The 15,504-nt window shown below is 41.2% G+C and overlaps 1 protein-coding gene across 2 annotated transcripts in view; it reads right to left on the bottom strand.

Annotated features, from left to right (window-relative positions):
• Positions 1–15,504, bottom strand: part of cadpsa (Ca2+-dependent activator protein for secretion a) — a 199,583-nt gene that overhangs the window by 49,766 nt on the left and 134,313 nt on the right. For both annotated transcript variants that reach the window (XM_074648789.1, XM_074648797.1), the window contains 3 exons: positions 11,898–12,004; positions 6,842–6,998; positions 436–577 (listed from right to left, as the gene is read on the bottom strand). In XM_074648789.1, the coding sequence (XP_074504890.1) occupies positions 436–577; positions 6,842–6,998; positions 11,898–12,004 (406 nt within the window). The remainder of the gene's footprint in view (positions 1–435; positions 578–6,841; positions 6,999–11,897; positions 12,005–15,504) is intronic.

Genomic DNA, 15,504 nt, shown 5'->3' with positions numbered 1-15,504 from the left:
TTTAAACCTCACTACCACTGAAATGTCATCATTAGCGAGTTTCTCCCACTGCATAATTATGAACAATGGAAGATTGAGTGTGGACAAATATTATAAGTAGATTATAAGTAGATTAATTTAATTAAAGTCTTAATTGGAATATTTGTTTAATTTACAGTTGACCTCATTTGTTCAATATGTTAAACACGACAATGATCTGAGGATAAAGGCTGTGATTTCTTGAGGATATTTCCTCCGTCATTTGACTGCGGCCTACCTTCTCACCTCTACTAACTCCCAATAGCTTTGCCCATGCAGCACATTCAAGTGGTGACAGTTTCAAGGAGTCTAAACCAAAGCTATAAATCCGTGAGTGAAAAAAGGGGCGTAATCCTTCATGACACATCCCCCAATGCAGGTGAAGAAGATAGGTAAAGTAAACTGAGGGATCCTTACTTGACAGGTTCCCAGGATTCCCTTTCAAAGCCTCTGTGAATGGACTGAGCGATGGAGGACTCCATCAGGTCCACGTATCGCACCACCAGGGGGGCGTACAGGTCCTGCAGGTGTTTGTGGAACTTCCCGTTGCACAGGTTATCTGAGGGGAGGGGCACGAGGAGGAAGAAACGTGTTAGTGTGGTATCATGACAGTTCAAATGTACAGTCAATAACTCAGGAACAGCACATCGTGTGTATCCTTAAGGTCGAACAAATATGTCGAGCTCTGGAATGAACCATCAGTAACGTTACCAACTAACTAGCCAACGTTAGTTATTCAGAAACCTATCTGTGACATCACGGAGACTACATCCATATTTCATACAGTCTATGGGTATGATGCAGCATATCCAGTTTCCAATCTTTCTAGACAAAAGGTTGTAGTCTCTGGGTATTTCTAAATCCAACCCATCACACACATTTCCCCCGGTCTCCGCCGGCTCCCAACTGGTAAAAAGGCAACACTGACAAAGACCACAGGAGATAAAATGGAGGCCAGTGTGTGCTAATGTGATGCCTCACGGCTCCATGCAGCGTGTCTGCTTTTCCTCTCCCCCCTCTCTCTCTCTCTCTTTGTTTTTCTCTCCCCCTCTGAGCATGTATGTGTTTGTGTGTGTTGGCATCGGAGTCAAGGTCGATGATACACAGTAGGTGCGATGTTTGTTGTGTTCCCTGATTACCACGCTCCCAATTAGCCACTTGAGCGGCTGCTGTCCACTTGGATGTGTTGTGTCCAGGAGTGTGTTCGCAGGGCCCGGCTACCACTGCTTTAGACCTCATTAACTCCTCGAATGGCAGCCCCCGACTTTGGCGCCTGTCTCGTGCTAAGGCTATTTACTGCTACATTAGTGCACCGCTGTAGGGCGACGGAACAGATGACCTTCTGTGGAAAAAGATGTCCCCGTGATGATATACGCTTTACTTAAGTGTGCGCTTGTTACACTGCGCGGGCAGTGTGGGGCTCTAGCGGGTTCGTGTTGGTATTGAAGACGGACCCTCTGACGTGACTGTGCTACCCAATGACGCTGCGGTCTGATGCTCTGTTTGAGGATAGTCATTCAGAAAACGAAGGATGGCACAATGGCATGATGAACTTGTTTGTATTTACAGTGTCCTTGCATTTATTGCATATTAAAGGGGCACTGCGCTGATTTTACGCATAAATGTCAGTTTACTAGTGATGAAGAGCCCAACCCAGTGAAGACAATATTGTATAATGTCTTCAGTGGCTCTGGAGGAGCTAAAACCTGCATTACAAGCTTGTGGAGTGGAATTTAAAGGGGACATATCATGCTCATTTTCAGGTTCATACTTGTGTTTTGTGTTTCTACAACAACATGTTTACATACTGTAATGTTCAAATAAATCTTTATTTTCCTCATACTGTCTGTCTGAATATACCTGTATTTACCCTCAGTCTAAAACGCTCCGTTTTAGTGCATTCCAACGGAATTGCAACGGAATTGCGTTGCTAGGCAACAGTTTGGGTCCATGTTTACTTCCTGTCAGCTGATGTTATTTACATACACTGCAACAGGAAATAAACTGGGACACATTTAGAACGTTTACGTTTAAAACAGTGTAATGGTCTAAATATTGTATATTTGTGACATCACAAATGGACAGAAATCCTAACGGCTTGTTTCAAACGCACAATTTCTAAATACGGGCTGTGTGTATTTCTCCGTATATTGAGCATTTTGATAGTTTAACAGTATTTATATAGCACTAAAAACTGCTTTATAATATGAAAGACATGAAAATCCCCCTTTTTACAAGATGGAACCTTTAACATTTTTGCTTTGCTAGGAAAGCAATATTTGCCAATATCCTCCTTTAGAGTCCATCTGAATTAATTATTAACCTAATTTGTAGCACACAGACCATAGGGGTCTGTTCTAGTCACTGTGTTATTATTGCCAGAGCCGTAGAATTACCTTCCCTCTGTTGGCTGCTGGGTGGTGTAGCTATGTCACTGCAATGCACTTCAATTGCCGTTTTCACACACAATTGACAATATGTAGCAAATGAGAAGGTGGCCAATTTGATGACACTAACAAGTGAGCATAACGAGCGGTTTGCAGTCGTCTCTGCTCAGCTGAATGAGCGGACCATACTCTGCCTTCTCCTTGACTCCCGACTGACAAACTGAAAAGGGGAAGCATTCCCTCGGGACAATTACCGCCCCGCAGATCGAGTCTGCATTGTGAAGTGTTTCCTTTACAGGACCGCGGACAGCTCCACGGACAGCTCCACAGTGTCCCTGCAGGCAAGTGCATGCAGTTCATTAGAGAGATGGCTGGCTTGCAGCAACCAGCATCAAGACCTGACCATTATCTTCAATCAGACACTCCTGGCCCTGTTCGCACACACACGTGCACGCACGCACGCACACAAACACACGCACAGTTCAGTATGTAAATTGCTCCAGGCAAATGTAGACATGGAGTGCAACAACAGCTGTAAACCTTCATTAGAAATGCTCTTGATTCTTGTGGTTGATTACCATAATAAAGAACTAACCAATCCTTTAAGAAATGCCCCACTTTCCAAAATTGGCAAAGCAGGTTTGGATGAGTTGGTGAAACACATCATGTGGCAATGTTTTCTTAGCAAAAGTGGGACAGACGGAAGAGACAACCTTAAACATAAAGAGCTGTTGTGGATAAACGAAGTAACAAGACGTCAGTGGTGTGGAGATACTTTGGTGACTTAAATCCCTGTTAGGTCATGCAGTCGATCGGAGTGTGCCAAACAGTGTGTGGCTACTGACATGAAAACAAATAGCTGATGTATATTGTTACTCTGCAGAGAATGAGTGCCAACTAGAAAAGTTCCATGTGCAGTCAAGCAACAGCCTAACCCTCAGACTAACATTGGTTCTGCTTTTTCCAGGGTTGTAACCTACTCCTAAAAAAACAAAAAACAAAAAAAAATATACACATCACACATGCTGCAGATTTTTTTAAATGGCAAAACAAGAACATAACAGCCCCAAGATAAGAGCTCCCTGGCTGTAAACATTTATCAAGATTTATACTGACAAGATTACAATTATTTTGGTATCATTTATTCATTAAAATAGATTTTTTGTTCTGAATCTAAGAATTTTCAGCTTAAGGGAACCTTGAAGCTCATCAGAAATATTGACTTTAGTCATATTTTAACATATAAAACATATTGATATCACCAAGAAATAAATATAGTAACATGAAGCATTTAAGGCAAAAAGGTGGAAATAATAGAGTCGGCACAATTGCATACAGAGTCAACAGGAAGCTGCCACTGGATGCAAACAAATGATGATATGGACTACGCAGTGCGAACTGTAGCGAAAACACATCTGTTGTGAGTTGAAACCATAGAAATTGAATAGGAGTAGAACGGACATTCCCATTCAAACCAACATAGCAGGACGGTCAGAGCGGTGGCCATTTTTATGTGCACCGTTGCCACTGCGACTGTCGTAGCAGGTTACGTTCTGTATAATCTAAACCGACTTCCGGCAAGTTGCGGACTCAAGGAGGTGAGGTTTTACAGTAACGACTAAAACGAGCAGTGGAGTAGTGACGTTATGAAGCATAGAGAGTCAGAGTAAATGAGTCAAATTTAACAAATTAATGCTTCATCTACACACTCTCACTTTGATCGGCTCATTTTCTGTCACCAGTGTAGTATTAAAGCATGGTGGAATTAGCTAGCTGGCTACGATTTGAGGGGCGATAACGTCTGAGTCACACAAACGCACACACTCCGCACACACATGGCTAATGTGTATGTTTGCAGCTAGCTAGCTGACCACTACAGCATGTGCAGTGACTACATGGTCTCACTCCTATAGGGCGTCAGCTACCGATGCTTGGGCAGTGGCCTCCAGTGTTTTAACACCGACGCACAAGGCACCCTTTAGCGTCTTTATGAGACACACTGGGTTTTCACCTAACTCCAATATAAACCCATTGTTTCATTACAAGCATTAAAGGAACAGTGTGTAACATTTAGGGGGGTCTACTGGCAGAAATTGAAATATAATATTAATAAGTTTGTTTTCATTAGTGTATAATCACCTGAATATAAGATTTGTTATGATTTTGTTACCTTAGAGCAGTGGTTCTCAAACTGTTGTACACGTACCACTGGTGGTACGCGTGCTCTCTCTAGTGGTACGCGGAGGAATCTTTGACTATCGATTCCTCTGTATTGATGCTTTTCCACAGTCACGCTGCACAATGACGCATACGCACGCTGTATCATGTTTCAGTTTGTTTAGGACCGGAGAGACGGTGGAGAGAAAAAAAAGTGCTCAACAGCGTGGCGCTACTAAACCTGAGGGGGTGCACCCTATTTTTCCCTGATAAAGCGACACTGTGAACAACAAATCTGTGTTGAAATCAGCAGGAGGACAGTTAGTAACGTTAGCTGTTAGCAGCCGGTGGGCAGCACATTCCTGGCTGGCTAAATAACAGAGATATGAGCGTTAATGGAGGTGCCATTGAGTTATTGTTGTGAGGCGTTCAAAGCCGGCTCAGGAAAAAATGACTATTAGGTGAAGGTAAATTACAACGTTATCATGATGCATTCAAATGTAATCTCGTAAAATTTAGTTTTTGGTGAGGAACTTGAATAAATCCAGTTGTTTGAAGGAGATGTTTTCACATCAATATAAAATAGATATTAGAGAGAGAATAATGACCTGTTTAACTTCCTAACACTAGCTCGAAGCAACTTGCCAAGATTTTTTTAATCAAAGCAAATATTTAAATATTCATAATCATTTGAATTGTGTGTTTTTGTGCAAACAACCACTATAGATGACAATAACAAAGTACAGTACAGTACTGTGTACAGTAGGCTTTTTGGACCTGCAGTTCATGTTTTTATATTTTGGCATGCTGGGGGATTCTCTATTTGTTAAGTTTTGTTAATGGAAACGTTACTACCCAAAACAGTCAGTCAAAACTCCTGCATATGATGTCATTTTCTTAATAATATGCTGTTTGGAGTGATTTTCAGTATGGTAAATGCTGAAAAATAAGTGCGCAGTATGTTTTCTATAAATAAATGTAGTGATAAAATAGAGGTTACGTCTGACAGAATTTGTTTGGCCCCTGGCAATAATCTGGGTTTCTCATGTGGCCCCCCAGGAAAAATAATTGCAAACCTCTGGTCATAATGGTGGTACTTGGAGAGTCAAATACTTTCTGAGGTGGTACGTGGTGTAAAAAGTTTGAGAACCACTGCCTTAGAATGAGCCGTTTCCATCTACTTATGGAGCAGGTCGCCTTCACAGAGCCGGACGCCATGTTTCTACAGTTGTCCAGAACAGACAAACCAAACACCTGGCTCTATAGGGCTATTTACATTTTTGCGTCGGCCACCGTAGTTCTCCTACATGTTTGGCACATGGGAGAAGTTTCAGTTGGTTGCAATCTGAAACCTCACTGCACCTACAAAGAGTGAAAAGTCCTCTAAGGGTGAGAGGGAGGGATGGTGATGGGTCAAACAAACACTGGACCAGGGTACTGGCATTCGTGTCCTGTGTGAAACCAAAAGTCAAGTGTTTTTTACTAACAACGTTATGTCATGTGATGTTACGCTACATCGGTGGTTTGTGTAACATGAAAGACGTACTTAATTTAAGCCAAACTATGATGTTTTTTCTAACCCTAACTGTGTGGTTTTGCCGCCACCGCTTCACAACGGCAACATATCCGAAGTAGGGATCAGATCAGAATCAGAATCAGAATCAGAATGGTGTTTATTGCCAGGTGTAAGAGGTATACACTAGGAATTTTCTTTGGCTTTGTTGGTGCAAGACAAAAAGTATAATAACAAAAGAATAGATAAAACGTTAAAATAAGATAAGAATAAAAATGAACAATTTACAAATAAGCTATAAACAAAAATAAACATGATATAAACAAATAGTGCAAATATTGAGAGTGTATGTGATAGTGATTACGTTAACAGTGGATAAATTAGCTGTTTGTGCTGGAAAAAAATACAGACTCTAGCAGTCATTTGCCCCAAAAACAATGTGTAAATAATTGAATAATAATTGACATGCAAGTTTTACTGTTGTAAGTGGTGCACATAGCTCTGTTTGTCTAATGCATGGGGTTTTGTCATACACAATGTGTACTATAAGATGATGTCACAATTTATGTTAACCTGGGCAAGTGGATAATCTGACTTTCCATTCCATTATTTTACCCTTCATCAAACCTACATCCCCAGTGTCTGATCCCTTCTTAACTCATCAACCCACTACAGGACCTACAAGACCAAGCGCAGGGCACGTTCAGCTACTTCAGTCCCCACGCTGACTGTTGAATACATTTCCTTTTAATGGCTCCCTACTCACAGTCCACTCTCAGGAAGTCGTTGAGCAGCTGGAAGAGGGGGAAACTGTCCCAGCTGTCGGGCGGCTGAACTTCGAGAGCTGCGTCCATGTCGGCCGAGTAGAGACACAGGAAGGTCTCGGCGTGCTCCACCATCAGGTCCGACCACCACGCGAAGGCCTTCAAGGGTGGAGAGATGGAAAGACAGAGACAGAATACAGGGAGCGGAAGAAAATCAACAGGTTGAGAGTGAAAGAAAGGAGAAAAATCAGACAAAGAGAGGAGACATATAAGTGTTCCCTATGGGGGAATTTACAGCTTGAATCTCATTTACCGTAAAGGCTGAAGATGTAATGTAACTCCACTGATCTACTGCAAACCTTCTTGGCTCTCTCTCTCACTTCTCACCATATGAAATCAAGTTGTTGCCACCGCGTGATCTCCGGGGAAGCATTCTTCACAACTCAAAGCAGTACAACCGGCGCTCGGGCACGTAAAATCACACGCTTTTCTGCTGGCCCACAGAGGAAACAGCAGCAGCTCCTTGACAGGCATGGCAGGGAGCTACTTAAACACTCACCCGCAGCTCCTTCAGCGAGTCAATCGGAAGAAAAGGAGCCGGCGAGTTGCGTCACGCTCGTATCTCCCCAACGAATAGACGCAGTGGAGTGACTGTTAGGGGGCCGGGCTCTCTCATGCACACCAAAAACACTCACTTTCCTCCATGCACTCCCACTCTTGCCAGGTCTCTTAAGAGGGACCCCTGAGGAAACATGGTGTTTGCTCATTCACATCAAGCTGTCAACACTGTAATGTGAATGTACCCTCAGGCTTACGTGGTGGTGGTGGTGGTGGTGGAAGGGGAAGGGAGGGCATGCACTTGCCATGGGAGCTCGTAGCATTGGGTAGTAGGTGTGAGATAGTTCGCAAGAAGGTACATCTAGTCAGTGCCACTCATGTAATCATCATTTTTTACATTTGAGAAAATAAAAAGTAAAAGTATAAAGATGCTGAAGGATGTTTCTTAAACCTCACCAGTATTAAACAACTCTAAGAAACAACTCTCCCATCAGTACAAACCGATTATATTCAGCGTACAAAGATTTAGAATTTGAACTTGTTTCATAAGTTGCATCTCAGTTTATTAACCCGAACAAAGATGGCAATCAGAAATGATAGCTGCTTATCGAACAACCCTGCACACGGTGGGCTGTAGCTGCAAAACTGTCAAGAAAATGGCACCTGCCAAACTAAAGCCGTTGCACATACTGTAGGGTGTGTACTAAAATTCAGATGTGAAATTGAGCTAAAGTTGTATGGATAATTACTGTACAGAAACATGTAACATTGTATAATAATTGTGAACTAGAAAGTATAAAGAGTGACAGGGCCGGCTGTCAATCACTTGCAAACTCTGACCAAACGGTCAAACTAGGCAGCGCTGATCAAATATGAATCAATATTCTGTTACGTTAATGCCTATTTCTCTCCTCAAATGTTTTCAGAATCATCTTGTAGTGCACGGTTTAGCTGTAAAATGAGAAAGTTTGTGACGCCATTGTGAAATCTGGTGAAGGAACGCCAAGTTCCGGTCACATGACCGGAGCACAGCCAATAGGAACGCTCTCTCTCTGAAATGACCTGTGATTGGTCAAAGTCTCCCGTCATAGGCTAGATGTTCTAAAGCCTGAAAACAGAGCCATGAGGAGGAGCAGAAGTCTAGTTTTCTCTCAGAACACTTGAATTACAATATGCTGAAAGGTTATTATGGAATTGTTTCCCAATGATGCGAAAAATATACTGACTACTGAAGCTTTAAGTAACGTCATTTCCATAGTTATTTTAACCCAACCTTACCAAGTAGTTTTGATGCCTAAACCTAACCAAGCTGTTTTTTGTGAAGACAGAAATTTATTTTGAAAAGACCGTATGCATATAACGAGCGGAAATTGACACGTGTTGTTGGACATTTGTGGAGAATGCAGGAAAATGAGGAATAACTTTCCATAACACACCACACGAACCGTTGGGTGAGGATACATCGGACTAAACCGTAAATTTAGACGTATATTTAAAAGCTACCCTTTTATGTGTGTTGGTAGTCAGCCTGCTCTTCTATATTATTTAGTGGTATGAATGGGGCACCATTTTATGACACTGTATCCCAACTCATTATACACCCATTCTGCTAGTCCAGTTGCCGTCTTTGTTTAGGTAGCTATTAACTTTCCTGTCACCATTTTGCACGGAGATGCCCCGTATGAAACTCACTACAGCGGGGGGGGGGATATACATGTATAAGTCGCAGGATAGAGGAGTCTCAGAGGATTATGAACATGCCTTTGAAAATGCAAGTTTTGTTAAACAACCTGCAGCAGTTCCTCTCAGTTTTCGACACATTGTTTGTAGAAGTTGAATGTAGCAATCAGCATCAAAATCTTGAAGTTCAAATAGATGATTACATGAGAGGCACCCCAAAATGGGCCTGTTAAATAGGATGAGCGATAAGCAGCAGCATAACGCATTTCCATCGAAATGCAAGGGGAGTGATCGCGTTTTTTTCCGATCACCCAAGCATGCCTCGCATTTCCTCCATTGTGTGTGCTGAAGGATCCAATGGAGAGGGAATGGGTTTCTTTAAGGGAAGGAAAGGTGACACAACACCTTCCCCGAGCTTACTTACTGGACTTGGTCGGATAAATGACACATGGCTAAACACAGGAAAACGGGTTAGCATATTCAGGGATGATTTGGGGGTAGATTCCTTAGAAAACAAAAGGTACAGAGTTGTATTCTTTAAGACCAAACATGTTACAGCATCAAAGTCACAACTCTGCACTTTGTTTCCTCAGAACGGAGCTGAATGAGTTCAACAAATAAACACATTGTTTAAGTGCTTGTCTCCGTTCGTCATCACCAAACTCGTTGCTAGCTTAGAAAACTAACAAGCACTGGCAACAAGCACTTGATTTGCGGTGACCACAAGCCGAAAGGTGTTCCGGGTCATTGTTGAGAAGGGAAACGTTAATGATCCTCTACAACAATAGCCGTATCATTAAGTGCATGCACAGGACTTACAGTAAAGGGTAGGGTGGGAGACGGGGGCATATGGCACTAAAACAATCACATACCTCTTTTCCCTGTTCAAACATTTCCCCGCGAACCAAATAAATCATTGAAATAAAAAGCAGAGAGGGAATAAGTCAACTTTGAATAACGAAGTGACAACAAATAGTGATGTTAGTGGCACAGTATTCACAATAAACGGGTAGAAAGACTGGATAGATTTAAGTAATTTTAAGATCAAAACAAACCTTCAAAATTTTCTTCAAGTGCACTTCTTTTCCCTTTGCCTTCATGATTTCTTTTCTTATCCTTCGGTATCTTTTCAGCTCAGTATTTGCCAGATCAACAGAGTTCGACCGACCTGATTGATAATTCTCCACTGCTACGACACCTTTGCCTACGCTTTAGAGTGTGTACTTTGTGTCAGGCAGGCGTGGCCTACTGTGCAGATAAGGCACAGGATGGTGATTCAATCAATCAATAATCACCATCGCCCAACATTTACATGACGGTTAATCAATTTTCCCAAACATAAACCAACTGATAAATCTGATGTAACATATTGGAAGACAACACCAACAGAGCCTTGTACTACGAAGCAAGCTCAACATACCCAGGGTATCTTCTCGTTATCTGGCTTCACTAACCCTAACAAACGAGATCCCGCTAAGCCAGGGGTCTGCAACCAGCGGCTCCGGAGCCACATGATGCTCTTAAACCCCTCTCCAGTGGCTCCTTGTGGATTTATAAAAATGGAAATGAATAACTGTTTTTTTGTTTACATTTTAATTTTAATTTATCATTGTTGTAGGTCTATGGTACGACGGTACGACGGAGAATTAGTTCCACATTGGAGAAAAAAGCTGTAATATTATGAAAATAAAGTCACAATATTATGAAGTAGTAATTTTACGTGTTATTTTCTTTTTTTTCTCGTAAAATTATGACTTTAGTCTTGTAATATTACAACTTTTTTTCTTGTAAAGTTATGACTCTATTCTCGTAATATTACGACTTTCTTTCACGAAAGTTATGACTTTATTCTCTTAATATTATGACTCTTTTTCTCATAAAGTTATGACTTTATTCTGGAAATCTCAGATTTTTTTCCCTCAATGTGGCCCTAATACTCCGTAGTACTTTGCACTTGGGCCCTCACTGCATTAGACTTATATACTATATACTTAGACTATAAACTGTGTTACCTTCATCACAATGCTCAAATGTTTTGCGGCTCCAGACAGATTTTTTATTTGTTTTTGCCTAAAATGGCTCTTTTGATTGTAAAGGTTGCTGACCCCTGCACTAAGCGGTCCTACGAAGGTGGTTATCAACTCGTTAATTTAACCCAGGGTTTCTCTATCAGGCTACGAGCGCTTTCACATGAAAGGGGCGGGAAAAAAAGTTGTAATATTACAAGAATAAAGTCATAATTTTACAAGAAAAAAAGGTTGTAATATTACAAGAATAAAGTCATAATTTTAAGAGAAAAAAAGAAAATAACACATATATACAACACAAATTACTACTACTATATATAGTAATATTATGACTTTATTTTTGTAATATTATGACTTTATTCTCAAAATCTCAGATTTATTTTTTTCCCCAATGTGGCCCTAATACTCCGTTGTACCGTCGTACCATAGACCTACAACAATGATAAATAAAAATGAAAATGTAAACAAAAAAACAGTTGTTCATTTACACAATTTTTTTTAAAAATCCACAGGGAGCCACTGGAGAGGAGCTAAAGAGCCGCAGGTTGCTGACCCCTGTGTTAGACAGTAATGAGGTTCATGATATCAGTAGCTGGCATGGCTGGTAGAGAGGCAACCCTTACTGCTCATTGCGTTTAATCAGCACCACCTTTTTCAGTCTTGTTACTGCTGGCTTTGACCATTCAGTCAATTCTCGTTCAGCCAGACACCAGCCCATACTGCCACGAAACTACAGGCCCATGTGTGTGTGTGCGTGTGTGCAGATGCATGCACGTATAACGGGCACACTGACCTCAGCGTGGTGTTCCTCATTCTGCTGAAGCACCTCGATCACCAACTCGGCCAGGCGAATATTGTCCTCCAGTTTTTTAGCAGGGGTGACTAACCGCCCTACGTTCTCTGGAACACAAAGGTCAAAGGTCAGCGCGGGTAGCCTCTGAGTCTGATCAGTTCTTTCTCTTGTTACTACTGCATGCATACAACCTCGTGCGTCATGCCTTATTTATAATTTTTTGCGTAAAAAGTTTGCGTTGATCTTCGCGGGGCTTGCAGAGAGCTGCAGGGCCACGCACCTCCTGAAAGATGTGACTACGCACCAGGCATCGGGGACGCCACAGAAGTTTGATTGGACATCAGCGCTGGGTATATATATACCACCTCCTCATTTGGTTCTCTCTTTTTCTCCTTATTAATTAAAGGCACCTCATCATCATCCAACTCCTCCAATATTTTCTTTTTTTTTCAGCCATGGAGTGGTGTTGGGCAAAGCGTATTTGGAATCATTGAAACACGCCTATCAAATAAATCTAAGACCGCCTGACAAAGGAAGTTGAAAAACCGCAGGTCCAAATCAACAACAGATCACATGCTGTTATTTTCATCTTTTCTCTTAAACTTATGACTTTATTCTCGTAATATTAAAAAAAAATTCTCGTAAATTTATGACTATTCTCATATAATAACTTTTTTCTTGGATAGTTATGACTTTATTCTCGTAATGTTACAACTTTTTTTTCTCGTAAAGTTAGGACTTTTTTCTCGTAATATTATGATTTTATTCTCGTAATATTGCGACTTTTTCCCCCTCAATGTGGCCCTAATATGCCGTCGTACATTTGCACATTGGCCCTCGCTGCAGTAGACTTATATACAATATACTTAGACTATAAACTTCATCACAATGCTCAAATGTTTTGAGGCTCCAGAAAGTTTTTCCTTTTTCTTTTTTTGGCCTAAAATGGTTCTTTTGATAGTAAAGGTTGCTGACCCCTGGCATAGACGCACAGCTGCAGGAGTATGACTCAGGTATAAGAACAACCCTGGTCTGAGAAATAAAAGTGTGTCTTGTTTCATACAGTATTTAGTTAGTAAAAAAAAAAAGTGCACAGCATGCATGTTATTCTTCCTGAACACTGAAGTAAGACGATTAAGTCACTGAAGCAAGAAGATTAAGTCACTCACAAGCTTAGCTATTGCCTCAAAAAGTGATCCTTAGTCCAGTCTACAGCCTCAGCCTAAATCTCTGGGACAATCAGAGAATCAGCTTGCTCTAATTATGGCTGGGGATCAGACCTCAGGATAGAACAGTGTGAACTAAGGTCAGATTTTGTCTGATTTAAATCATAATTGTGTTAATAGTATACTATATTTTCTTGAAGCAAAGTTAAACATGTTTTACGTTGCCCTAGTTAAACTGTAATTCCAGCGTTACTACATATACATATCAAAGCATTTTTGTCGTCAACACTATCCCCGTGAGTCCTGAAAGTACCGTTGGGTGGCTGGAAGTAGTGATGGCCTGCGGTAGGCTAAATGATGCACATCTCTGTCACTGTGACAGAACAGTGATGGTGTCATCAGGAGGAAACATGGGCGTGATGAGGGATGCAAACAGCATGTATACATTGAACACTCATCATGCAGCAATGTGGTGGTTGTGCTGTGCTCATCCCCACAGTATATCTGAGCTCACAGTGAGATTGTTTTGGGGCGGGAGAGTTGCATGCACTTGCATTAAGAGTATGTATAGACTGTACTGAATACAATACCCTTTAGTATGTTCAGTGATAGGGGTTGGTGAAGGTAAATTATGAAGTCAACATGATGTGTTCAAATGTAATCTGGAATTTTTTATTTATTTTTGGCAAGAAACCTGAGGCGGATCATCAGGGATTAATAATACATTCGCAAAAATCGGTATGCAAACAGTAATAAAGAAGTGTATGTTTAAGTAAACGTGGATTATTGTTTGGTTTTTGCTTTTTTTTTACCATGGAATCCAATCGGGTATCAAGGATCGTCAAATTTCACTGGTATTGGTATCGACTACCAAATTTATGCTATTGTGACATCCCTAGCTTCACAACATCCATTATTCTTATATATCAGGACACCTTGTTGTGCTTTATTACTTACGATAGAGTGGTGAAGTTAGTAGGGTTAAATTGGATGGCCAGAGTTCTAAAAGTAAAAAATTATACCATTGGAGGTTGGAGCATTTCCTACATTCGGATGGCCGTGAATTCATCTCGTATTTGAAGGTACAAGACATTTTACATATCAACAACAGACCTCGACTGCAGTAAGATACGTCCAATAAGCAAGCTTTAATTCTGTGGAAGTGTAACTAGTGGCAGGGTAAAGTTACAAGTTGAGTTTTGCAAAAGATGGTGGATAAATTCAGGAATTTGAATCAATTCACTTTTGGATTTTAAATGAGTTTTATATCAGATCGGCTGCTGGGACGGTGCTGTGTTTCTGTCTGCAGTGACATCATGTACAGTAGCTTATATGCATAATAATACGTACTCTACATTTGGAAACTTTTCTCAATGTCATTTCCCACAGTATTTTTTTTTTTGTAAGCACATCATCATTTAAAAGGATGAAGTGATACCATAGTTAATTTCATTGCAATATTGACACCGTTACCCTTTATTTTACCTGCCTTGCTACCCAGTAACACCACTACATTTCGACTACACTACAATTCTGATCTCTCAGCTCTGTCTGAAATGATCTCCACAGCAAAGACTGCTGAGTCTGCTGTATTACCCACAACCCACCCCCCCTGGTCTGACATCAAATAAGTAAGCGTGCGTAGTTTGCGTGAGGTAGAGCGCAGAATGAAGCCCATTGTGTAAAGCGTTACCCATCTTAGAAAGCAGCCAACAAGGATGCAAAAGACTATATCTATTACCCAAGTCCTGGTAAAATTGGAGGGTACATTTACATTACTCTGAACAAAAGGGACTTATCTTCCATTCTTGCCTACAATAAAATTGGCAATGTCACAGCTACCTCCTCCTGTCAATGCCAGAATACTCTGTTCTGCATAGAGCGACTCTTCGGTAATGGCCAGCATGCTATATAGTTGGAGCAGATCAATTGGTCAAAGGTTAGAATAGTGGAATAAAATGACAGTAGATCTAACAAAATGGAAGGACAAGGAGTCTCTGTCTGTGTCCGTATGTGGGTTTGTCCTGCGTATCTTGAGAAATGTTCATTGGATCTATTTCTCGCTTGGTGGGTGTATTACTGGGGTACCTAGGACATGCCGTGTCAAATTTGGTGCAATTTGGATACGTGACGCAGTCCAGCGTGTCCTCCACAGCGGGCAGACCGCAGCTCATTGACTACAGTTCATTTTCGCGGCTGGATGCTGGATATACTAAACTCGTATTTAACTTCCCTGGAGTCAACGGGCATAAGTGGATAGCCTACAGTAACAGCGCTATTCTAGCCATTGCAACTCAATATTGTTTACGTTTTTGCCATAACTACCTCCGCCAAGGCAAAAGGCCTAGGAAAGAGGTTATGTTTTCACCGGTGTTGGTTTGTCGGTTTGTTGGTATGTCTGTTAAGAGGATTACTCCAAAGGTCTGCGATCGATTTGAATG

The sequence above is a fragment of the Sebastes fasciatus genome, chromosome 1 (genome assembly GCF_043250625.1).
Source record: "Sebastes fasciatus isolate fSebFas1 chromosome 1, fSebFas1.pri, whole genome shotgun sequence".
NCBI lineage: Eukaryota > Metazoa > Chordata > Actinopteri > Perciformes > Sebastidae > Sebastes > Sebastes fasciatus.
The sequence above is the reverse complement of the archived record's forward strand: the minus strand, read 5'-3'. Positions and strand labels throughout refer to the sequence as shown.